Genomic DNA, 26,399 nt, shown 5'->3' on the forward strand with positions numbered 1-26,399 from the left:
CTGTATGCAGACTCATCCCCCCCCTGCAATGGGTCCAACCACCGTTGTGTCATTGGCGAATTTCATGATGGTGTTTTCCGGGTGGGCTGGACTATAGTCATGGGTTTAGAGCAGACCTGGGCAAATTAAGGCCCGTCGAGCTTTTCAGCCCTGAGGCCACATGCGGCCAATTGAGCTTTTCAATCTGACCCCTCGGACATTCCCAAATAATTTTTTTTTTAGATCTTTAAGATGGAAAGTGTAGCTGCCATTATGATGTGTATTAATCTGCGCTTATGGATGATATACCAGTTACTATGGTAATCTAATTAGTTACTATGGTCATTTAATTAGTTACTATGGTAATGTAAGTCACAGCAGCTCAGACGAGGCACCAAGCAGTGTGGACGGGAAGCGTTTCTACAGACACGGAAGGAGATTTTCACAACAGTTCTAAAGCTTAGTGATGTATAGAATATAATAGAAAGTACTTTATTGATCCCTGGGGGAAATTCAGCAAATATCTGATATATCAGATTGTAGGTGGGTTTATTGTGTATTATTCGTGTTCATATTTCACTGTTTGTTGCATTTTTGTTGCGTTTCACTTGATTGTAAAATATGTCAATCGAAAGGAGGTGTGACATTTATATGTTGTCAATATTCAGTGTTTTATCGTTCATATAAAAATATAAAAGTTACATTTTCGTTCTGTGGTGAGGTGGCGACTTGTCCAGGGTGTACCGTGCCTTCCGCCCGATTGTAGCTGAGATAGGCACCAGCGCCCCCTGCGACCCCAAAGGGAATAAGCAATAGAAAATGGATGGATAGATACATTTTTGTATTTTAAGGCGGTCTGTCATAACGTTTTTGGCATTCAATCAGACATTGTGAGGTTTTGTAATAGTGTTCCTAAAAATAGATATACCAGCCCCCAGACACATTTTTTATTCTCCAAATGTGGCCCCGAGTCAAAATAATTGCCTAGGCCTGGTTTAGAGGGAATACAGCAAAGGGGCTCAGCACACAGCCCTGTGGAGAGCCGATGCTGAGCGTGCGGGAGGAGGAGAGATGGCGACTGAGTTCCATTGTCTGGGGTCGGTTTGGTGTGTCCGGTGGCACTGGCAAAAGTTAAGTAGGAGAAAATGTGGTCAGTTATAAATTATTTAATGGCCCCGCGCGACCGGGTAGAAAATTTGTCACGAACTGGTACCGGAACCGTGGAACGGTGGTTTGGGAAATTGCAGCAACATATTGTGTCATTTCCCATTCTATTGTTTCGTCAAAACTACGAGGGACTAGCTGTAGAACATGGATCTACTTGTTCATCTACTGTTAATATCTGCTTATGTGTTCTATCTACACTTCTGTGAAAATATAATACGCACCTATTCTTTTTTCTGGATACGTTACATTAGTTTTAGGTGATACTACACATTTTAGTATCAATCCAATACCAAGTAGTTACAGGGTCATACATTGGTCATAATTAAAGTTTTCTTATGTCGAGAGACACTTTTCCAGACTTTATAAACCACAAAATAAATAACTAAAGATTTAAGAGTAAAAATATCGATGTAATCATTCTATAGTATATATACTGTATAACATGCCTCATTATTTGTACATATGTAGATTTGATGTATATTCAAACATGCAGCAGTTCTCTTTGCACCTGATTGAATACAAGTACGTCAAAACACATTGAATTAAAACATCAAATCTTGCATCAGCGACGGAAAACCAAAAGCAATATTGGAGTCCAATAAAGAGGAAGTCTAAGGAGATACTGTACACACCCTGAGATGCAGTTACCCGTAGTTACCGATTATTACGCTCTGCTCAGGGAGGTCCGATGAGGAGGGGTTTCAACAAGCTGGAATATAATATGGAGAAATAGGGCGGGTGGAGTCAGAGAGGTGCATGCTGTGTAGCAGCTGGTGGGGGAAGGGAGGAGCAAAGAGAGACTGGAGGGAGAGAACACTGGGACCTTGTTAAGGATAGTGCCATTGAACGCCACATCAGATTTCAGGACCTCAGGTAAGAGGTTCACTCAATTCTCGTTTGCTTGATTTTAACACGCTGTGGGCATTCAGAATTATTTGATAATTAGAAAAAGATTTCTGGTTTATTCAGGTATTTGGTCATGCTCGGGAATTACAGTTCTTGTTCTTACTCTTAGCACTTTTGACCTATCGGTCTTTTTCTGTATTCGTCTATTACTGGGTAGTGTTTGAGTTGATGTATTTATCCCTAATAACTGTAATCTTCAATAATGATTCATATTATAATGATGTATGTATTGAAAGCTCACGGACAAAACAAAATGACAGGGTTCATAAGGGTGCGCCTGACAGAAAATAAAACTACAAAATGATTGCTGGCAGTGCGAGCGCTTGCTTGTGTGGACCCATGCCGGTTTACACGCATGGATTTCTTTTTAATATGAATAATGTATTGTATCCTCTTGACAACTTCTACGGTCGACTTGTTTTGATTGGATCTATTAGTATGAGATCTGGGTCCTCTTCTGAATGATACAGAGACATGTGACTGTATATTTACGATGATGACATTAACACTGTTATGCAGACTAATCCAACATTATTATCAATCGGATTATTTATTTTTTTTTTAGACTGCAGAATGACCCAAACTATCTGGAACATTCCTGGCGATGAATTTCAGTCAGTTTGTCCAAGTAGTGTTAGCGTCTTGTATCGTCACAATACAAATATTTTAGAACCGGTACCAAAATTATTTCGGTACTTTTTTAAATAAAGGGGACTACAAAAAAATTGCATTATTGGCTTTATTTTAACAAAAAATCTTACGGTGCATTTAACATATGTTTCTTATTCCAAGTTTGTCTTTAAATACAATATTGACCATACAAGACAACTTATCTTTTATTAGTGAGTAAGCAAACAAAGGCTCCTAATGTAGCTGCTGACTTATGCAGTAACATATTGTGTTATTTTCCATTCCATTATTTTGTCAACATTATTAAGGACAAGTGGTAGAAAATGAATTATTAATCTACTTGTTCATTTACTGTTAATATCTGCTTACTTTCTCTTTTTACATGTTCTATCTACATTTCTGTTAAAATGTAATAATCACTTATTCTTCTGTTGTTAAATACTTTACATTAGTTTAGGATGATACCCCAAATTTAGGTATCAATCTGATACCAAGTCGTTACAGGATCATACATTGGTCATATTCAAAGTCCTCGTGTGCAGGGACATATTGCCTGACTTTTATAAACTTCATATAAATAAAAACAAAATCAAAAAACAAAAGAAGTAGTGATGCCAAAAAATATTGATTTAATAAGAGTAGTAGCCACTAGATGCACTACTGTACTTGGTATCATTACATTGGATGTTAGGTGTAAGACCTAACCTCTGTAAGACCTGTTATTCTTTTTCCCTGCACAACTTTTTAAGGTCTTCTGTAGCACTGGTTCCCAAAGTTATTCTGACAACCCACTTTATAAAAGTAGGAAACCACTGAAAAATAATAAAAGTGAGTAGAGTAAATCCCAGAAGACTACATTTTTGGTTCAACCACACAGACATTTTACTAACACGGACACAGTGTTGGTATAACCGGAACTAAAACGAGCATTTGCTTTGGTTAGAGAAATACAAATAGGTGATAATATAGGATTTTTGAACAATTCGATGACCCTGTTTTCCTCCTTTTTTGCATATTTTTTATTTAAATTAAATGTTCTCATATACTATTTTAATTATTATATTGTGTACTCTTATCTACCAAAGCTGCTGTGGTGATTTTGTTGTATGTCTTCGCTAAAATATACATGCACAAATCGTTCTTTCGGTGACTAACAATTTAAAAAGAACTATTAAAAAATAATGGATGCATTTTGTTATTTGCTGTGGTAGAATCCAGGTTAATACATTCAGACATTTGCACTGAACAGGAAGTCAATATGTGCAGTTTTAATGCTGTAGTTACAGTTTGTTGCTTTGCGATAATGATGAAGTTAAGAACACTAGTTGACATTAACAGACCTACGAAATTAACAATAGAGCGCACCATAAGTTGCACCCACTACATTTTAAATTAAAAATACATCGTTACATATTCTGCCACTTAAGTCGCAGATACTGTACATGAGTTGTGAAATGAGATATTTACACTGAAAGATTTTAAATTGTTTCCAGCCGGTGCCTGTTACACGGCAGTAAAACAAAACAGAAAAGTCATTATCGTGGACCCAATAACTACAGAAGCTAGCGCTCCCATCAGCCAAAAAGACTCAAAAACTCCACAGTGACGTTTTGGTAAATTTAGTAAGGAATTAGTAAAACTGAAATAATACGAAAAATGCCATTGTAAGTTCAAAATATTAACACAGACACTTGTAAATATGTTCGTATATTAGCTAATGCTAATGACGCTAGCTTGATTAAAACAATTCTTATTAACTAATCTAACACGTGACAGTTTAGTTAATAAGAATTGTTTTAGTTATATTTAAAAACTTGCAAACGTTGCCTGGAATGATACACTAAAGGGAGAAACCATACAAGTAGAACGCTATGGACGACTAGTACACGGAACGCAACTTATGCGAACAGAAGAAAATACTGTAGACTTTCAAGCTGCAGTGAGCGAACTCGTACAAATAAATGGCGCCATGGCACAAAATAACACATCTTTATTGGTGTTACTACTATGTAAGTTTGTTATATACAAAACATTATGGTCATTAGCGAAGAAAAAGGCATATATTAGACGCACCATTATGTAAGCCGCAGTGTGCAAAGCTTGGGAAAAAAGTAGCAATTTGTAGTCTGGAAAAGACGGTATTTATCATAGAGAATACCTTATTGCAGAGGTAGGGAACCTATGTCTATAGAGCCAGTTGTGGCTCTTTTGATGACTGCATCTGGATCTCAGATAAATCTTAGCTGACACTATTTAACAGGATAAGTAATTAATAATTCTGCTGGTAATCGCAGTGTTAAAAATAACGTTCAAAATATAAAACATTCTCAAGCATTTTAATACATTTGTCCGTTTTTTACCGCACCAGTTCAATAAGTCGCATTAATGGTAAGATGTAGTTTATCTATTATTGGTCAACTTCCGAATCACAATGTTATTAAAAACAATGAGATCATTATTATACTCTAAAAATGTTGGTCTTACTTAAAAATGCATGCTTTTAGTTGTATTCGGTGTTCAAAAATATTAAATGTCTCCCACGGAAATACATTTTAAAATATTTGGCTTTCATGGCTCTGTCAGCCAAAAAGATTCCTGACCCCTGCCCTATTGGAACCATACATACATTGACGTTTATTTATTTCAGTCCTTTTCCAACACAAATCTGTTCCAAGAAATATTCTTGACGTGGACTCTGCTCATTCATTGTGTGTTTCTTTGTTGCTTAGGAACCAACAATAACAATGCATGGCTTGTAAACCACTGAACATGGCTCAAAGGAAGAGGCCAGGGACCAGCGGAGCACACACTATGGCTCCTCCGGTCCCCACTCCCTGCCCCACACCTCATCATACGGAGTCATGTGATGTGAAAGCCCTCTCTGGTCGGCAGCGCCCGACCCGCTACCCGAAGGAATCACATGTTCCAAAGCCCCTTCCCCGCACCTGTAAGGCACAATATTCCTCTCCCAAGTGTGAGGACGTGGTTCCGAGCTGTCCAGTAGAAGACACAATTGCAAATGTTGAACTGAAGCGATACGACAGTCAAACAGATGCAGAATTAGAGAACCAGCGACCACCAACCCCACAGGCGCCTGAACTTGATCCTAAGCACAACCAAGTGGACGTCCATGATGGAGCTGACAGCCTGGATGATGACTCCAGCTCGGACTATATTAACAACACTTCAGAGGATGAAGAAGACTATGATGACGGTGAGTAAATAAACCGAAATAGCGACTCGCGTTATTTTAACCCCACTTAAGAGGTTGTGTTTTTGTTCACATCTCTTGTTGGTCATCAGGATTATTGGTTTAATTTCTCTGAGAGGTTTCGCATAATTTGTAGGGAGGGATGTTTCAGCACGATGAAATAAAAAAAGGTTTTACCCTTCAAGACAGAAAACTCAGAAGATTGGGTGCGGGCAAAACTACAGACCATAAAGCAGACCTCTGGGCAAATTAAGGCCCGTTAAACTTTTCAATCTGGCCCGTCGGACATTCCCCAAAAAACTTTTTTAGATCTTTAAGATGGAATGTGTAACTGCCATTATGATGTGAAGTGATGTTTGCAAATTACCGTAAGTCTTGAACTATACAGCATATTTCAATAGTTGGAATCTGCGCTTTCGCATGATATTTTAGTGACTAGTGTTGTCCTGATACCAATATTATATTGATACTTTTTGGTACTTTTCTATACCTTTCTAAATAAAGGGGACCAGAAAAAATGGCATTATTGGCTTTATTTTAATAAAAAATATTAGGGTTTTTGCAGACCGGTACTTTTCAGAGGCGGCATGGTACGGAATATGATTCATAAGTATCGCGGTACTATACTAATACCCGTATACCGTACAACCCTACTAGTTACTATGGTAATCTACGTCACAGTAGGTCAGACAAGGCACCAAGCAATGTGGGTGGGGAGCGTTTCCACAGAGTGTTTCCAGAGCGGCCAGCCTCAAATGTGGAAGGAAATTAAAAAAAAAAAAAAGTTCTAAAGCTTTTTGATATTTCAGATATATCAGACTGTAGATGTTTTTTGTTTTTTTTACCCTTCGAGTTCATATTTTGCTGTGTTTGTTGCATTTTTGGTGCATTTGGCTTGATTGTAAAATATGTCGATTGAGAAGGGGTGTGACGTTCATATGTTCTCAATATTCAGGGTTTTATCGTTCATAGAAAAAAAAAATCCCATTCTGTTTTTAAGGCGGTCTGCCATAACATTTTTAGCATTCAATCAGACTTTATTGTGAGGTTTGGTATTGTTTTTTCTAAAAATAGATATACCGGCCCAAATTTGGCCCCCGAGTCAAAATAATTGCCCAGGCCTGCCGTAAAGTATGCAGATGTGTTTAATGTGTCCAGGAAGAACTGGAACCTTTTGAACAATCATGAATCCAGACGATGTTCGACTTAGACTTCCTTTTTATTGTCATTCAAATTTGAACTTTACAGTACAGATAAGAACATTTTGTTGCATTTGCTCATGGTAGTGCAGGATAAAATAACAATATGGTGCAGATATAAATGAATAGATAACTGTACAGGTAAATATATTGCATGTTTGCATATGCATCCACATTTATGGATGTATGTTTTATTGTCTTTATATTCCAGCGAGTTAATCCATTTTTGGGGAAATTGAAGGGATTATTATGATGCGTTCAAGAGTCTTATGGCCTGAGGGAAGAAGCAGTTACAGAACCTGGAGGTTCTGCCACAGAGGCTTTGGAACCTCTTTACGGATTACTGATCACCCCCAATATCTAATCACGTGTTACTAACTTTAGGGAAGGGGATTTATATAGCCCCAGTCCTGTGTGGATCTTGCATGAAAAGAAAGTGCAGGTTAATAATTTCGCAATGCAGTCTGCTAAAAAGAAGTAAAACGCCATTTATTGCAACTGACGCTGTGGTCAAACTGGGAATTGCCACAAAACACATTTTAAGATATTCAACACTCTACTGGGGTTTGGCGGCTTAAAGGCCAACTGAAACCCACTACTACCGACCACGCAGTCTGATAGTTTATATATCAATGATGAAATATTAACATTGCAACACATGCCAATACGGCCTTTTTAGTTGACTAAATTGCAATTTTGATTTTCTCGGGACTTTTTTCTTGAAAACGTCGCGTAATGATGACCTGTACGCGTGACGTCACGGGCTGTTATGAATATGAGTGCTGCATACACACACAGCTAAAAGTTTCCACAATTATCCTATTAAATGTCTCTAAAAACATATAAATCCGTCTCAATGCTATGTGATTGCAATCACTTTATTTTTTTTTTACTTTTTTTTTTTTTTTCCTAGTCCGTCGCTATCAATATCCTCAAACACAAATCTTTCATCCTCGCTCAAATTAATGGGGAAATTGTCGTTTTCTCGGTCTGAATAGCTGTTTTTGTTGGAGGCTCACATTAAAATCAATGGGAATATGAGGAGTCATCAACATGTGACGTCATCGTCTGCGACTTCCGGTAGAGGCAGGGCTTTTCTCGAGTTGCGAACTATATCGTGGATGTTCTCTACTAAATACGTTCAGCAAAAATATGGCAATATCGCGAAATGATCAAGTATGACACATAGAATGGACCTGCTATCCCCGTTTAAATAAGATATTCTAATTTCAGTAGGCCTTTAAGTGGATAGTGCACCACCCGATTTGTCACGTTTCATGTGTCAGGTGGACGGCGATGAATGGGGATGTTTGAATCCTCTTCCTACTGTGTCCCATTTCAAAAATGTTCCGAAAGTTTCACAAAAAAATCTGCCTGTAGCTTTTTGATTAATGTTGGGGAACTTAAGTTAAAGTTAAACTACCAATGATTGTCACTAACACACTAGGTGTGGCGAAATTTGTCCTCTGCATTTGACCCATCCCCTCGATCACCCCCTGGGAGGTGAGGGGAGCAGTGGGCAGCAGCGCTGCCGCGCCCGGGAATCATTTGTGGCGATTTAACCCCCAATTCCAACCCTTGATGCTGAGTGCCAAGTATGGAGGTAATGGGTCCCATTTTTATAGTCTTTGGTATGACTAACTAACAAACAAACTCCAAAGATTGCATATATATTGTGCGATCATTTTCTGGGAGTCACTTTGTCCTTTATGTCTATGATGTACAAAGGTGGGTACCACGATAATCAAATGAGGTCCTTGGTCTATGAACAAGTTCCGTTCCTATGGCTGTGATGTAAATAAAGTTTTAGTGTAAGTCGGAACTTAAACCTAAGTTACACATAATGAACACTTTGGTCACCCGCACTGTACACAAAACACATGGAAAACTTGAAAAATATAGTAAAATAGATATAAATGACACAAATTACATGAAAGAGTAATCAAAATGAGAATGAACAAGTCTGTATTTGTCTTCCTGTGGTTGTCAATTGAAGGAATAGACTGGCTTATTGGGAGGATGAAGTCTCAATAATGAGACCACTTCACTGTTTATTTATTTATCACTTTCCCTTTTACAGTAGTAGATCATGGCACATGTTCAAAGATACCATATTTTAACCTTGATAATAGTTCACTGAGAGTCCCACGACGTCCCCTTGACTTTCACATTGGCTTTCTTTATCTTTGACGCAAAATGAAAGTTAAATAGTTAACTACAAAAAATGAAATTGATAATTTTTCTCATGACTTGTTTTTCTTATTCGTTTTGTACAGTACTGATAATTAATGGGGGTGTAACACAAAACGTTGTCACACAGGGACCCCCTAGGTACTGTTTAAGAAGTTCTGCAATGTAACAACCAACTGCAGTATTTGTCCTCTTCTCTGGTTGTCCTGAGAATGCAGGCCACAAAGAATCTCACAGAGGTTTGGTCTGAACAGAACTGAACACAACCGTTGGTCTGATCACATCGTTAAAAACAACATTCTAGTTATAAGGTGTACATATGACTCAAAGGAGTACCTCTGAAACAATAACGATATGGGAGCCTTGATTTTGGCCAATATCAATATTTATCCAAAATAACGTCAGCACAGGTCATACATATTTTATTTTAGTTTAGTGTGGGATGTTAGAAAGGCTTGATCAGGTGAAATTATTTAAACAGAGAACATATAGGTATTAGAGATACTAACCTAGGGCTGGGCGATATATCGATATACGCGGGTTTGTCTCCGTGCGATATAGAAAATGACTATCGTAATATTCGAATATACGTTCTCACGCAGTTGCTTTTAACTTGTGTCTCCTGCTCACAGACAGTAAGCACACCTTCTTACACACGTCACATACTATCACGTCATACGTCACATACGTATACGCTAGGGGTGTGACGATACACAAAAATTTCGGTTTGGTATGTACCTCGGTTTAGAGGTCACGGTTCGGTTCATTTTCGGTACAGTAAGAAATCAACAAAATATAAATGTTTTGGTTATTTACCAAATTTGTAAACAATGGCTTTATCCTTTTAACATTGGGAATACTATAATAATTCTGGCCACGTTAATCCACATTAAACTGCCTCAAGTTGTTGCTTTGATTAAATAAAATGAAAAAACCTTTCTTCTCCATATAAAAAGTTTAACATTAAACAGTCTCCATTGAAACTGTTTAATGTCAACTCATCATGCTTGATTTATTACAGCATTTGGGAAGCCTGTAGTTGAATTTTATTATGTAAATGTTGTATTTTTTTCAACATGTGATAGCAGGGACCCTGTTATTCAAAACTAAGCTGCTACATTACTAATGATTCATGTAACTATAGCTGAAAAATAGTACAATTGCAATAGGAGAGACTATTCATCCCTAAACACAATGGAGTTCAATGAAATAACAGACAGACAGGGCTTTGCTGCCCCTAAAACACGCACACGCACACACACACACAGAAAAATGAGCTAACGTTACGCTAAAAGCTAATTAGCCTTCATCTCAAGCCTATACTGTGAGCGAGCTGAGCTGCAGTTTAAGTTTCTAGAAGGTCAACGGGCTCATAGTGATGTTTGTAATAGTTGTGACTTGGAAGTGTTTAGTATAATTTGGGTAGAGTCCGCTCCTCCCCTGCTAGACGAATATCTGCTCGACGCTAAAGCATTGACTACATCGTTCTGAAGTCTGAATACGCACTGCTGATTGGCTGTTGCATCGCTCTGAATACGCACTGCTGATTGGCTTTGTATGTAACCAATCAGATGGTTGTGTAGGCAGGACAATGAGGCAGAGACAGAGGCAGAAAGCAGAGCAGCTTGTGAAGACTTCTGCTTCTGAACTTGTCCGGTACGCCCGCGTGCCGAACCGAAACCCCCGTACCGAAACGGTTCGATACAAATACACATACCGTTACACCCCTAGTATACGCCGTCGATATGTTTAGTAACCTTACCAGTGGCAGTAGCTAGACGAAGATGGCCGTGCGTAACTGGCAACCTGAATGTAACACTCCTGGACTTTCTAATTGGTCGAAAAGGTGAAGGGCATATTGCAATTCTTACAATGGCTCCTTTAATTCGGTCCAAAAATCTTTCAATGCTTGACCTAGGTGTTCTATATATACAGGTGATTAAAACAGTTTTGCTTTTTTTTTTATTACATAATTCATTAGTTATACATTCTACAATGTTATCAATAGCAAATTACATTTTGTTCACCACTTTGTAATTAAAGTACGTCTTCCCATAAATTGCTACCATTCTTGTTGATTCTGTTTATGTAATGTAGTTCATATCCTTCCAGTTCAAAAGATATGCATTTTTAATTACTGATCCGTGGTTCTCATTCTCACTTTGACAGGTTTGTTGAATTGTTCCAAAAGAGTCCTCATATCATTGTAATTGGCATACATACTTCTGCAATTCAGATGAATGATTGACAGTTTGGTATCGGGTGGTATGTTGATGTTATACTGATAGTCTGTATAATATTTGGCAGTTAGTGTTCATGTGGGAGTATTTCTTTCGTTATCTAATTTCAGACTTATGATCTATGCAGCAAAAGGTTTTTAGTTCTTTGTTTGATTGAATGTTTCTTCTGTGTGTCGTAGTTGGGGGCATTTTTGTTTGTTATTATTGATATTAAATCTGTTTTAATCTTTAATTTTCCCTGCTAAATATCACTTTTGGTGTCACTGGTGTTCCGTTTGATTTAATGAATATCTTCCAGTTTTTTGTCCATGTTTGTTGAATTTTGCCTTGTTTTTTGTTTTTTTTAAGTTGTTTGCCTTCCAGGCTATGTCAGCATTTGTTTTTGTCATATGTTCATTTATACACACGTCCTTTTCAACATGTCCTTTTTATTGGTTAGCAGGCCTTAAAGTCATTAATATAGTAAACACACAGGCAGGCAGTAGTTTGTGTGAATCTATCGAATATCTCCGAAATCCTGTGTATTTTAGTATTCAAAGTTTTACCAGTGGTTAGGAAATGTTTTATTTAACTTGAAAAGTATGACTTATAGACTAACTGGATTTTAGGACTGAAAGTGGAGTAAACTCAAGATCATGCAAGCTGGACTTAGCCTGGGCTCCAGCATTAGCCTGCCACCACCACCTGTTAACATATAGGTTCACCAGTTGATAGCATATGTACTTACAACAACTGAGCCCACAATTCCAGACAGCAGCAAGCAGCTAGCAGCCACCAGGCTAGCCAGGTACAACCAGGCCAAAGAGCAATCAAACCACAATGCCTCATGGCCAGTGCAACATTACACCAACAGGGACATGGTCTCTATACAGCAGGTTGATTGAACAGCAAATAATGCACCACACAGAATTAATGCAACAACACGAAACCAGTTATAAAAACTTCACAAAAATCATCTTCAATAATGTAAACCAGTAAGTGGATGAACTCAAGAAGTACATGAATTAATCCAGTTCCCTAAAAAGGGGGTGGATGAAATTGAATTGTCCTGCAAAAAGCTCTCCTCTGACTTGTGAGTCTACCGAAACAGGCTGAAGTTTTATTGACGACAGAGTCTAAATCCGACTATCTTAAGAGCTTATTCAGACAAAACAACATTGTGATGGATGGCATTCCAGAGTCTCCCAATGAAAAATGGTCAGACTCTGAAGAAAAAGTGAGACAGATGATTCAAGAGAAGCTGTATCTTGACCTGAGTAGCATCTGTCTGGAGCGGGTGTATCCAACTGGGAAACCCAAGGACACTAACACCACAGACCACGCCCAATTGTGGTCAAATTCCTTAGGTTTAAAGGCCTACTGAAACCCACTACTACCAACCACGCAGTCTGATAGTTTATATATCAATGATGAAATATTAGCATTGCAACACATGCCAATACGGCCTTTTTAGTTTACTAAATTACAATTTTAAATTTCCCGCAGAGTTTCCTATTGAAAACGTCGCAGATTGATGACGCGTGTTTTTGACGTTATTGGTTAGAGGGGACATATTAGCCCAGCACCACTTACGGCTAAAAGTCGTCTCTTTTCATCGCCCAATTACACAGTATTTTGGACATCTGTGTTGCTGAATCTTTTGCAATTTGTTCAATTAATAATGGAGAAGTCAAAGTAGAAAGATGTAGGTGGGAAGCTTTTAGCCACACAAACACACAGTGTTTCCTTGTTTAAAGAATTCCCGGAGGTCAAGCTTTACTATGGATCAGAGCGGTCAAGCGAACATGGATCACGACTACATGTCAACCTGCAGTTTTCAGTGAGAAAATTGTGGAAATAAGTCGCCTCTTACCAGAGATCAGCGGAGCCAGCGTCCTCCTGCAGCTGCCGTGACTTCTCTCAGAGACGCGGGCGTCAAAACACCCGTGGCCATACCACTCCGACTTTAAGATACTCTTTAACTCACTAAAACACTAGCAACACAATAGGCAGATAAGGAATTTCCCAGAATTATCCTAGTAAATGTGTCTACAAACATCTGAATTGCTCTCACTTTCCTTCGCCTTTTTTTTCTTCTAGGCCTTCACTATAAATTTCCTCATCCACAAATCTTTCATCCTCGCTCAAATTAATGGGGAAATTGTCGCTTTCTCGGTCCGAACAGCTCTTGCTGCTGGAGGCTCACATTATAAAAAATGTGAGGATGTGAGGAGCCCTACAACCAGTGACATCACGCGCACTTCGTCTGCTACTTCCGGTAAAGGCAAGGCTTTATCAGCGACCTGAAGTTGCAAACTTTATCGTCGATGTTCTCTACTAAATCCTTTCAGCAAAAAATATGGCAATATCGCGAAATGATCAAGTATGACACATAGAATGGACCTGCTATCCCCGTTTAAATAAGAAAATCTCATTTCAGTAGGCCTTTAAGGACAGGGAGGCTGTACTGCAGGTGGCTAAACACCTGAAAGGCACCAACATCTATCTGAATGAGAACTTTCCAGATGCTGTGTGGCAGAAATGGAAGGAACTGCTGCCGGGAGGATATAGCCTTACTTCGCTAGGACAAATTTATCTCTCACCCACTACCTCAGCCACAAAGAAATGGAGGTAACAGTTCAAAAATAGGAAATACTTTCATACATAGTTTTCTTAGTCTATGGTAACTTCAAAACATGCACTGATTCACAAATTATTTGTTAATGACATCGAGCCACTTCAAAGGCCTACTGAAATGAGATTTTATTATTTAAACAGGGGTAGCAGGTCCGTTCTGTGTGTCATACTTGATCATTTCGCGATATTGCCATATTTTTGCTGAAAGGATTTAGTAGAGAAAATCGACGATAAAGTTCGCCACTTTTGGTACTTCTTGAAAAAGCCTTGCCTTTACCGGAAGTCGCAGACGATGACGTCACAAGTGTGGGGGCTCCTCACATATTCACATTGATTTTAACGAGAGTCTCCAACAAAAACAGTTATTCGGACCAAGAAAACGACAATTTCCCCATTAATTTGAGCGAGGATGAAAGATTCGTGTTTGAGGATATTGATAGCGACGGACTAGAAAAAAAAATAAATAAAAAGTTAAAAAAAAAAAAAAAACGTGATTGCATTGGGACGTATTCCGATGTTTTTAAACTTTTTACTAGGATAATTCTGGGAAATCCCTTAACCTTTCTATTGTGTTGCTAGTGTTTTAGTGAGTTCAATATTACCTGATAGTCGGAAGGGTTTGTCCACAGGTGTCTTGACGCCATGTCTCACGGGTGTCGACGGCAGCTGTACGGACGACACAATCTCAGCTGATATCCGGTAAGTGGCGACTTTTTAACCACAATTTTCTCACCGAAACCTGCTGGTTGACATTCGGTTGGGATCTATGTCTGCTTGACCGCGCTCTGATCCATAGTAAAGTTTCAGCTGCGGGAATTTTAAACAAGGAATCATCGTGTGTTTGTGTGGCTAAAGGCTAAAGCTTCCCAACTCCATCTTTCTACTGTGACTTCTTCAATATTCATTGAACAAATTGCAAAAGACTCAGCAACACAGATCTCCAAAATACTGTGTAATTATGCCGTTAAAGCAGACAACGTTTACCTGTGTGTGTGCGTAGCGCTCATACTTCCTAAAAATGCGTGACGTCCTGCGTACACGTCATCATTACACGACGTTTCCAAGACGAAACTCACGGAAAATTTAAAATTGTAATTTAGTAAACTAAAAAAGCCGTATTGGCATGTGTTGCAATGTTAATATTTCATCATTGATATATAAACTATCAGACTGCGTGGTGGGTAGTAGTGGGTTTCAGTAGGCCTTTAATTTTCCATCAAAAGGCCTAGTAATTGCTCATGTGAACATCTGTCGTATAAGGTACAAGTTACATGAACTGAAAAGCATTCATATATTGGCTGTGTCTGAAACACATTTAGACTCATCTGTTCAGAACTCTAAGTTACGGCTTAATAGTTTCTCCAGGAATTTGCATGGTGGGGGTGTTGCCATTTTTGTACAAAGTCACCTTCCTGCTAAATTACGTTCAGATTTCATGTTGAATTATGTAGGTTCAGGTATACTTACCCCACCTGAAACCTACACTGATGCTACAGACCTTGTGATGCTCATGCTGGTTATCTCACTCAACCGTGTGAGATGATGGACGGAGCACCTGACTTGAACATTAAAATCCATCTGCCAGTAACTGTCCTAGTAAAAAAATATCACTCTGGTACAGGGGTCACCAACGCGGTGCCCGCAGGCACCAGATAGCCCGTAAGGACCAGATGAGTAGCCCGCTGGCCTGTTCTAAAAATAGCTCAAATAGCAGCACTTACCAGTGAGCTGCCTCTATTTTTAAAATGTATTTATTTACTAGCAAGCTGGTCTCGCTTTGCTCAATATTTTTTTTCTAAGAGAGACAAAACTCAAATAGAATTTGAAAATCCAACAAAATATTTTAAAGACTTGGTCTTCATTTGTTTAAATAAATTAATTTATTTTTTTACTTTGTTTCCTATAACTTTCAGAAAGACAATTTTAGAGAAAAAGTACAACCTTAAAAATGATTTTAGGATTTTAAAACACATATACCTTTTTACCTTTTAAATTCTTTCCTCTTCTTTCCTGACAATTTAAGTCAATGTTCAAGTAAATTTATTTTTTTTATTCTAAAGAATAATAAATACATTTTCATTTAATTCTTCATATTAGTTTCTGTTTTTTCGACGAATAAAATTTGTGAAATTTATGATTATATGATTAAAATAAAATAAAAATATCCCGGCAAATCTAGAAAATCTATAGAATCAAATTTAAATCTTATTTCAAAGTCTTTTGAATTTATTTTTAAATTTTTGTACTGGAAACTCTAGAAGGAATAATGATTTGTCTTTTTTGGAAATTTAGCTTGGTCCAATTTGTTATATATTCTAACAAAATGCAGATTGGATTTTAACCTATTTAAAGCATGTCATCAAAATTCTAAAATTAATCTCAATCAGGAAAAATTACTAACAATTTTTCGTAAATTCTTTTAATTTTTTCAAAAAGATTCAAATTAAATAGGTTTGCTCTTCTTTTTTTCGGTTGAATTTTGAATTTTAAAGAGTCAAAATTGAAGATAAACTATGTTTCAAAATTTTATTTTCATTTTTTTCCCTGTTTTCTCCTCTTTTAAACCGTTCAATTAAGTGTTTTTTCTCATCGTTTATTCTCTACAAAAAACCTTCCGTAAAAGGAAAAAAAATGTACGACGGAATGACAGACAGAAATACCCATTTTATAAGCGGTAGAAAATGGATGGATGGATGGATACACACACACATACATACATACATACATACATACATACATATATATATATATATATATATATATATATACATACATATATATACATATATATATATATATATATATATATATATATATAGATTTATTTATTAAAAAGGTAAATTGAGCAAAATGGCTATTTCTGACAATTTATTTAAGTGTGTATCAAACTGGTAGCCCTTCGCATTAATCAGTACCCAAGAAGTAGCTCTTGGTTTCAAAAAGGTTAGTGACCCCTGCTCTAGTGCATGTAATGTTTCTCAAATTGTGTTCGTACCCACCAGGGTCTTCACTAATCAAGCTGTTCACACTTCCTCTACATGTATTGACCACAAATATACCAATGTTCCCTGAGCTGTGTTCTAATTCATTATCAGCATCAATAGGTTTCAGTGACCACAATATAGTTGTTTATAGAAGGTTGTATAATAGATTTGATAATTATTATTTTTCGGGGTGGCAGAGGGGTTAGTGCGTCTGCCTCACAATACGAAGTTCCTGCAGTCCTGGGATCTTTCTGTGTGGAGTTTGCATTTTCTCCCCGTGAATGCGTGGGTTCCCTCCGGGTACTACGGCTTCCTCCCACTTCCAAAGACATGCACCTGGGGATAGGTTGATTGGCCCTGTGTTGGCCCTATCTGTGTTGGCCCTGCGATGAGGTGGCGACTTGTCCAGGGTGTACCCTGCCTTCCGCCCGATTGTAGCTGAGATAGGCGCCAGCGCCCCCCGCGATCCCGAAAGGGAATAAGCGGTAGAAAATGGATGGATATTTTTCGGGGGATGTTAAAAATATTCACTGGATTGTGTACAGTAGTGATGATCCAGAGGTCTCGCTCGATACTTTTATGAATATTTTTTATGGAAATTGTTAATAGTCACGCACCTGTGAAAAGGTTCACAGCTAAAACTAAAAGAGCTTTATGGATTGATTTACCTCTAAATAATTTAATGAGACAGAGAGATGATGCCAGATTGGCTGCAGTAAAATCAGGCTTATTGGAAGACAAATTCAAATGCTGTAAGATAAGAAATAAAGTAACCGAATTAAATGCAAGGATGAAGAAACTATGTTATTAGCAGAGAATAAATATTGTTGAACACAATAGTAAAAAAAACTGAAATGCATTGAATGAAATCACGGGAGGAAAGAAAAAATATTTTCTTACAAAGCCCCAGGACATTGCTTACTATTTGAACATTTTTTCTTTTATCAATAAAGTGAACCATTTAATACATCATCTAAGTGGCACAGATTACATTGATTGTGACCTGGTACACATATTAAATATTAATGCGCCTGTACACACAATCTTGATATCATCGCTGCTGATTACATTTCTTCATTATGTCACATAGTTGTCTGCTGCGTGAGGTATTTCCTACATTGAGGAAAGAGGGGAAAATCATTCCACTTCTTTAAGACAAAAGTTAACTTTCTGTGGTCCAAATAGTCAACCTATAAGTATTTTTCCCGTACTCCGCAAAGTTATAGACATATTTGCCAACCCTGCCGGATTTTCCGGTAGACTCCCGAAATTGAGCGCCTCTCCCGAAAACCTCCCGGGACAAATTTTCTCCCGAAAATCTCCCGAAATTCAGGCGGAGCTGGAGGCCACGTCCCCTCCAGCTCCATGCAGACCTCAGTGAGGATAGCCTGTTTTCATGTCCTCTTTCCCACAATATAAACAGCGTGTATGCCCAATGACGTTCTAACTGTAGAATGATCGAGGGCGAGTTCTTGGTTTCTTATGTGGGTTTATTGTTAGGCAGTTTCATTAACATCCTCCCAGTGCGGTAACAAAACACAACAACAGCAGTCAGGTTTTCGTCTACCGTAAAGCAGTTCGTCTGCCGTATACGGCAACGTTGTGACACTCTTAAACAGGACAATACTGTTATTTACTGTACATGCACCACAACACCTCCAGGCAACTTCAACCCTTTACTAATACCCTCCTCCATTCACCTCCCATCTTCCCGGATTGTAAATAACTTCCATCCATCCATCCATTTTCTACCGCTTATTCCCTTTCGGGGTCGTTAATGTAAATAATCAAATGTATTTCTAATGTATATACTTGTTCTTATGCTATCTGAACTGACAATGTTCTCTGCTGGCTGTACTTATCCTACACTAAGTAAGACCTACACTGTTTCATTGTCCATTTCTCTGTTGATGCAATTGTTGATGACTGAAGTACTGATGTCAACCAAAGCTACTCATTCCACCCCCTCGGATTGTAAATAACGTAAATAATTCAATTTATATACTCTGATGATTAACTTGTGTGATGACTGTATTATGCTGATAGTATGTATTTTTTACCATGAGTTGATTAACGTGGAAGCAGACTTAAACAAGTTGAACAACTTATCCGGGTGTTACCATTTAGTGATCAATTGTACGGAATATGTACTGTACTGTGCAATCTACTAATTAAAGTTTCAATCAATCAATCATGCATATGTGACAATAACATCTACGGCTTTTAGAGAGTGCAGTGCACAACTGCACACAACAGCTGTAAATATACTCCTCCCCTCTTAACCACACCCTTCCCCCCAACCACGCCCCACCCCCCGAAATCAGAGGTCTCAAGGTTGGCAAGTAAGGTTATAGAAAGCATTATTCATGTGCAGGCCCAGTATTATTTTAGTCATAATAGTCTGACTAGTGGATAGCACGGTGGAACAGGGGTTAGTGTATGTGCCTCACAATACGAAGGTCCTAAATTGTCTTAGGTTCAATCCCGGGCTCGGAATCTTTGTGTGGGGAGTTTGCATGTTCTCCATGTGACTGCGTGGGTTCCCTCCGGCTTCCTCCCACCGCCAAAGACATGCACCTGGGGATAGGTTGATTGACAACACTAAATTGGCCCTAGTGTGTGAATGTTGTCTGTCTATCTGTGTTGGCCCTGTGATGAGGTGGCGACTTGTCCAGGGTGTACCCAGCCTTCCGCCCGAATGCAGCTGAGATAGGCTCCAGCAACCCCGAACGGGACAAGCGGTAGGAAATGGATGGATGGATGGAGTGAGTTGGGGACGACTGACACCTCCAAAATTGCCGGAGCAGTCATGTTTGATTTCAGCGCCACATTTGACGTAATTGATCACGATATTGTACTTGATAAGCTTAAATGTTATGCATTCAGCCAACCAGCGACTACAGTACTCTGATGAGGACCTATCTTTCTTCTAACAAATAAATGGTCTTCTATATTGGTAGTTTATCTCATCATAGTATGTTCGCGTGTGCGATTTTTCAAGGAAGTTGTAGAAGATCTCTGATATTTTCAATTTTTACTAATGACTTACTTGTTGTGAAGATTATGCGTATTTTTTTTTTACTGTACACCATACTGGGGGTTGAAAATGTTTTACGATTGGATAAAAACAAACAAATGAGTCTCATCCATCCATTTTCTACCGCTTATTCCCTTTTGGGGTTGCGGGGGGTGCTGGCGCCTATCTCAGCTACAATCGGGCGGAAGGCGGAGTACACCCTGGACAAGTCGCCATCTCATCGCAGCAAATGAGTCTCAAATATTTGCAAAACTAAGATATTTGTTTTTGGAACACAATATAAATTGGTTTCTACACCTAAAATTAAAGGGGAACTGCACTCTTTTTGGAATTTTGCCTATTCACAATCAGTATGAAAAACATGACGATAGATGGATTTTTTTAATGCATATTTCACCAATAAAATCGAATATATACCCATTCAAGAAGTGCCAACAATACTCCATTTACATTTCGTTACTTGAATATCAAGCAAGTATTCAGTGTTGGCCCTGCGATGAGGTGGTGAGTTCTTCAGGGTGTACCCTGCCTTCCGTCCGAATGCAGCTAAGATAGGCTCCAGCAGCCCCCGGGACCCCGAAAGGGACGAGCGGGTAAAAGTGATTGGATGGATAGTGATATTTTTATTACGACTGCTATCGGAGACAAACTATTTATAGCGGCGACGTGATCACTTCCGTGTGTGCCTATGTTTACATCATCGAGTGGTCTGCTGCTTCCTCGCTTCCTTGCTCCCTGTAATGTTATTGTAGATCATAAATCATGACTCTCACCTGAAAAGTAGATGGCTAAGAATATAATCTGACAAGTTGGAACACTTTTGACAGCTTTTTAGGACTTTGAACTGGCAAGAATGACACAAAAAGTGCAACCTATAGAGTCACTGATTTTTGGAATTATATACCAATCAATATTCGTCGAATAAAAGTTTAACCAGCCTTTAGAAAAATAATATTCAAAAGGTATTTACTGGAATGGAAAGGACCATAGCTGAGGCAATGACATTAAACTAAATTACAATGTTATTTCATGTGTTATTTTGTACTAGTTTAAATTTTTATGTTTAACGTTGCAATTCAATCTTTTTTTTAAAAACATTTTATACAAACCCCGTTTCCATATGAGTTGGGAAATTGTGTTAGATGTAAATATAAACGGAATACAATGATTTGCAAACCCTTTTCAACCCATATTCTGTTGAATGCACTACAAAGACAAGATATTTGATGTTCAAACTCATAAACTTTATTTTTTTTGCAAATAGTAACTTAGAATTTCATGGCTGCAACACGTGCCAAAGAAGTTGGGAAAGGGCATGTTCACCACTGTGTTACATCACCTTTTCTTTTAACAACACTCAATAAACATTTGCGAACTGATGAAACTAATTGTTGAAGGTTTGAAAGTAGAATTCTTTCCCATTCTTGTTTTATGTACAGCTTCAGACGTTCAACAGTCCGGGGTCTACGCTGTCGTATTTTACGCTTCATAATGCGCCACACATTTTTGATGGGAGACAGGTCTTGACTGCAGGCGGACCAGGAAAGTACCCGCACTTGTTTTTTACGAAACTACGCGGTTGTAACACTTGTCTTGCTGAAATAAGCAGGGGCGTCCATGATAAAGTTGCTTGGATGACAACATATGTTGCTCCAAAACCTGTATGAACCTTTCAGCATTAATGGTGCCTTCACAGATGTGTAAGTTACCCATGCCTTGGGCACTAATACACCACCATACCATCACAGATGCTGGCTTCTGAACTTTGCACTTATAACAATCCGAATGGTTATTTTCCTCTTTGTTCTGGAGGACACCACATCCTCTGTTTCCAAATATAATTTAAAATGTGTACTCGTCAGACCACAGAACACTTTTCCACTTTGCATCAGTCCATCTTAGGTGAGCTCGGGCTCAGGATGTTGTTGATAAATGGGTTTGTCTTTGGATAGTAGAGTTTTAACTTGCACTTACAGATGGAGCGACCAACTGTAGTTACTGCCAGTGGTTTTATGAATTTTTCCTGAGCCCATGTGGTGATATCTTTTCGGTTTTTGATGCAGTACCGCCTGACGGATCAAAAGTCCATAATATCATCGCTTAAGTGCAGTGATTTCTCCAGATTCTCTGAACCATTTGATGATTTTACGGACCGTAGATGGTAAAATCCCTAAATTCCTTGCAATAGCTGTTGAGAAAAATTGTTCTAAAACTGTTTGACAATTTGCTTACAAAGTGGTGACCCTCACCTCATCCTTGATTGTGAATTACTTAGCATTTCATGGAAGCTGCTTTTATACCCAATTGTGGCACCCAACTGTTCCCAATTAGCCTGCACACCTGTATGATGTTCCAAAAAAGTGTTTGATGAGCATTCCTCAACATTATCAGTATTTATTGCCACCTTTCCCAACTTCTTTGTCACGTGTTGCTGGCGTCAAATTCTAAAGTTGATTATTTGCAAAAAAAAAAAAAAAAAAAGCTTATGAGTTGAACATCAAATGTCTTTGTAGTGCATTCAATTGAATATGGGTTGAAAAGGATTTGCAAATCATTGTATTCCGTTTATATTTACATCTAACACAATTTCCCAACTCATATGGAAACGGGGTTTGTACATATATTGATGAAATTATATTGTAAACTAATTTCCGCTCCTTTTGACTGGAACAGTGCAGCTACTTGACGCTCCATGGAACTGACATCTTGTTCCCCGGGCTTAACCCCAATCAGTGATGGCCACCGTTCGAGCGTGCGGTCGGGGTTTGACATTGATCCTGGTCACAATAACTTTTTGGCTTCAGAATATTGTTCCAGTTCAGCTACCCTGTCTGTTAGTGCCCAAATTCTTTTTTGTCATTTTGGAGGCATAGAAGCTTCACCTCCTCCACCAATTGGATGGTTTGTTGTTGTTGTTTTGGTGTCAGAAACTCTTGTGTGCGCTTGTTATGTCCTCGTTCTCCTTGGTTATAAGGCCCATATGTTGGTTCTGGTGACGTTTCTGTTAGTCTGGGTTCGTTCAGTGTCGTCAGTCCAGATGGTGGGTGTTGTCCGATACCGTTCGAGGTCGTCGTCGATCTGGGGTAGATGTCGACTGCTTCCGAGGATGTTGTCAGGTGTCGATTGTTCCTCGCCGTGTCACTCTTCTACTCGCTCGCGGGGGGTGCTGTTGATGATCTGCTAGGTTGTGCTAGCGGGTTTTTTTAATGTTAGCTAGCTGTATAGCTTTGCACAAGTAAACGCTGTGACCGTGACCTCCGATCCCTCAGGCGGAACAGTATCAAAAACAGACAACAATCTCTCAAGGATATCACTACATGGGCTCAGGAACACTTCAGAAAACCACTGTCACTAAATACAGTTTGTTGCTACATCTGTAAGTGCAACTTAAAGCTCTACTATGCAAAGCGAAAGACATTTATCAACAACATCCAGAAACACCACCGGCTTCTCTGGGCCCGAGATCATCTAAGATGGACTGATGCAAAGTGGAAAAGTGTTCTGTGGTCTGACGAGTCCACATTTCAAATGGTTTTTGGAAATATTCGACATCGTGTCATCTGGAACAAAGGGGAAGCAAGCCCCCATCCATGATGGTATGGGGGTGCATTTGTGCCCAAGGCATGGGCAACTTGCACATCTGTGAAAGCACCATTAATGCTGAAAGGTACATACAGTTTTTGGAACAACTTATGCTGCCATCTAAGCACCGTCTTTTTCATGGACGCCCCTGCATATTTCATCAAGACAATGCCAAGCCACATTCAGCAAGTGTTACAACAGCGTGGCTTTGTAAAAAAAGAGTGTGGGTACTTTCCTGCCCTACCTGCAGTCCAGACCTGTCTCCCATCGAAAATGTGTGGCGCATTATGAAGGGAAAAATACAACAGTGGAGACCCCGGACTGTTGAGCGATCGAAGCTCTACATAAAACAAGAATGGGAAAGAATTCCACTTTCAAAGCTTCAACAATTAGTTTCCTCAGTTCCCAAACGTTTATTGAGTGTTGTTTAAGGAAAAGGTGATGTAACACAGTGGTGAACATGCCCTTTCGCAACTACTTCGGCACGTGTTGCAGCCATGAAATTCTAAGTTAATTATTATTTGCAAAAAAAAAAAAAAAAGCTTATGAGTTTGAACATCAAATATCTTGTCTTTGTAGTGCAGTCAACTGAATATGGGTTGAAAATGATTTGCAAATCATTGTATTCCGTTTGTATTTACATCTAACACAATTTCCCAACTCATATGGAAACGGTGTTTGTACATACTTTGATGAAATGTTGCTCTACAGCCACATTTATTATTTTGAGTCGCTCAGCTTTCCCAGATAGTGAATGGAACCCCGCCCCACCCTCTCCAAATCTATCATAATGTATCTGTTGAAAATGTACACTGTTAAATATATTTCGAAACAGTCACCGCTATTTTTTCCCAGACACATTTCAGCATCCTGGTGGCCATGGTCTGATGATATCCTGGTGCAGATGGCTCCTGTGATAGTGTTTACTCACATGTCTCCTCTTTACTCAGCCATGCAATCATGTGATTATATGGTTGCATGTGTGTATTTTGTATGTGTGTGTGTGTTTGTGTTTGGTATCTGTGTCGTTTGTACGTAGTAATGATAATGGGAGATTTGGGTCACCGGTAGAGATGCGCGGTTTGCGGTCTCATCCGCGGAGTCCGCGGATAAACCGCGGGTCGGGCGGGTGACATGACGAAAAAATAGATTTTAATTAGATTCGGGTGAGTGGCGGTTGAACCATCCAGAAATATTTGATATACATGGTTCTGGGATCGGTATCCTTTGCCATTCAAAGAGCCATTTAAGACCCGTGTCATAAAGCGAAGAAGACAATAGGAGACGCTATTATTCTCTAGAATGACTGCCGACAGTCACCCAAATAATAAGTATTAGGGCGTGCTATGAAGCCATTGGCTTTGTCGCCTTCTACAACATGTACGATCTGCTTGTCAGTCCAGCATCATGTGTGTGGCTTCCGCGGCAACACGCACACGACTGCAAGGCATACTGGGTGACACAGAATACACTAATGGTTGTGATATAAACAATTTTAACACTCCCAGTAATATGCGCCACGCTGTGAACCCACACAATACAAGATTGACAAACACATTTCGGGAGAACATCGTCACAGTAACATAACATAAACGCAACACACCAAATACCCAGAATCCTTTGTATCTGTGACACTGCCTGACTATTTTATACTCCACGCTAGCAGCAAACCCAGCCACCCCCCACCCCCACCCCCATGCGTCGGTAAAGTGGGCGGGGCTGGGGGCGCTGGGGTGTAAAATATATTCAGGAAGTGTCACGGATACAAAGGATTCTGGGTATTTGTTGTGTTGCCTTTTATGTTGTGTTACTGTGAGGATGTTCTCCCGAAATGAGTTTGTCAATCTTGTTTGGTGTGGCTTCACAGCGTGGCGCATATTAGTAAGTGTTAAAGTTGTTTATATCACAACCATCAGTGTACTCTGTATCACCCAGTATGCCTTTCAATCTTGTAAGTGTGATTGCGGAAGCTGCACACAACATGTTGCCGGACTAACAACCGGTCCGTACATGTTGTGCAAGGTGTCAAAGGCAATGGCTTCACAGCACGCCCATATTCTTGTCATCAGGATGAACGCTATTGGATAGTTGCGAGAACGTTAGCGGCTCCAATTTTCTTCATTACTCTGTGAAACAGGTTGAAATAGCTCTGGTAGTGGTAAAGGCGGCCGACCTCTGATGTATTTGTATTTTAGGGCGGTTGGCGGGCGGGTACAGTTCTGATAAAACGTAGGTTCGGATTTGCAACTGGTGGAAGACGACTTTGGTTATGCGGATGCGTATGATATAATTGCCTATCCGCGCATTGCTAGTCACCGGGGTATTTTTTTTTAACTTTGCATTTCTTTTATGATTGATTGATTGAAAATAAACTTCTTAAACATATGAGATTCACCTGCTCACAACATTAGGCACATGTGCACACTCACTGATCCATTCAGAGATGCATAAAAAAGCCGCATTTTTTTACTGCATGTTACATGTCGATGTTATTGGGCGCATGCCAAGATTAGATGAAAATATTACTTGATCTTTTTCGTGCTTTTGAAGCAGAGTGGGAGTAGCTCCTCTTTGGCATTGTTCAACATGTGTATCCAACATTGGAACACTATTTATAAGTCAGAAAAGATAGAATTCAACATAGTACCCCTTTAAGGT

At 39.0% G+C, this 26,399-nt stretch overlaps 1 protein-coding gene across 3 annotated transcripts in view; it reads left to right on the plus strand.

Moving 5' to 3' along the window:
• The window catches only part of apba2b (amyloid beta (A4) precursor protein-binding, family A, member 2b), a 188,378-nt gene that overhangs the window by 80,776 nt on the left and 81,203 nt on the right, over positions 1-26,399 (plus strand). For 2 of the 3 annotated variants that reach the window (XM_061887063.1, XM_061887065.1), the window contains exon 3: positions 5,412-5,896. In XM_061887063.1, coding sequence (XP_061743047.1) covers positions 5,431-5,896 — 466 coding nt within the window. In that variant the 5' untranslated portion in view covers positions 5,412-5,430. Of the gene's footprint in view, positions 1-1,893; positions 2,020-5,411; positions 5,897-26,399 lie in introns of those variants that run through there. The other variant, XM_061887064.1, reaches the window with a different exon arrangement.

This window comes from Nerophis ophidion, linkage group LG25, assembly GCF_033978795.1.
Source record: "Nerophis ophidion isolate RoL-2023_Sa linkage group LG25, RoL_Noph_v1.0, whole genome shotgun sequence".
NCBI classification, from domain to species: domain Eukaryota; kingdom Metazoa; phylum Chordata; class Actinopteri; order Syngnathiformes; family Syngnathidae; genus Nerophis; species Nerophis ophidion.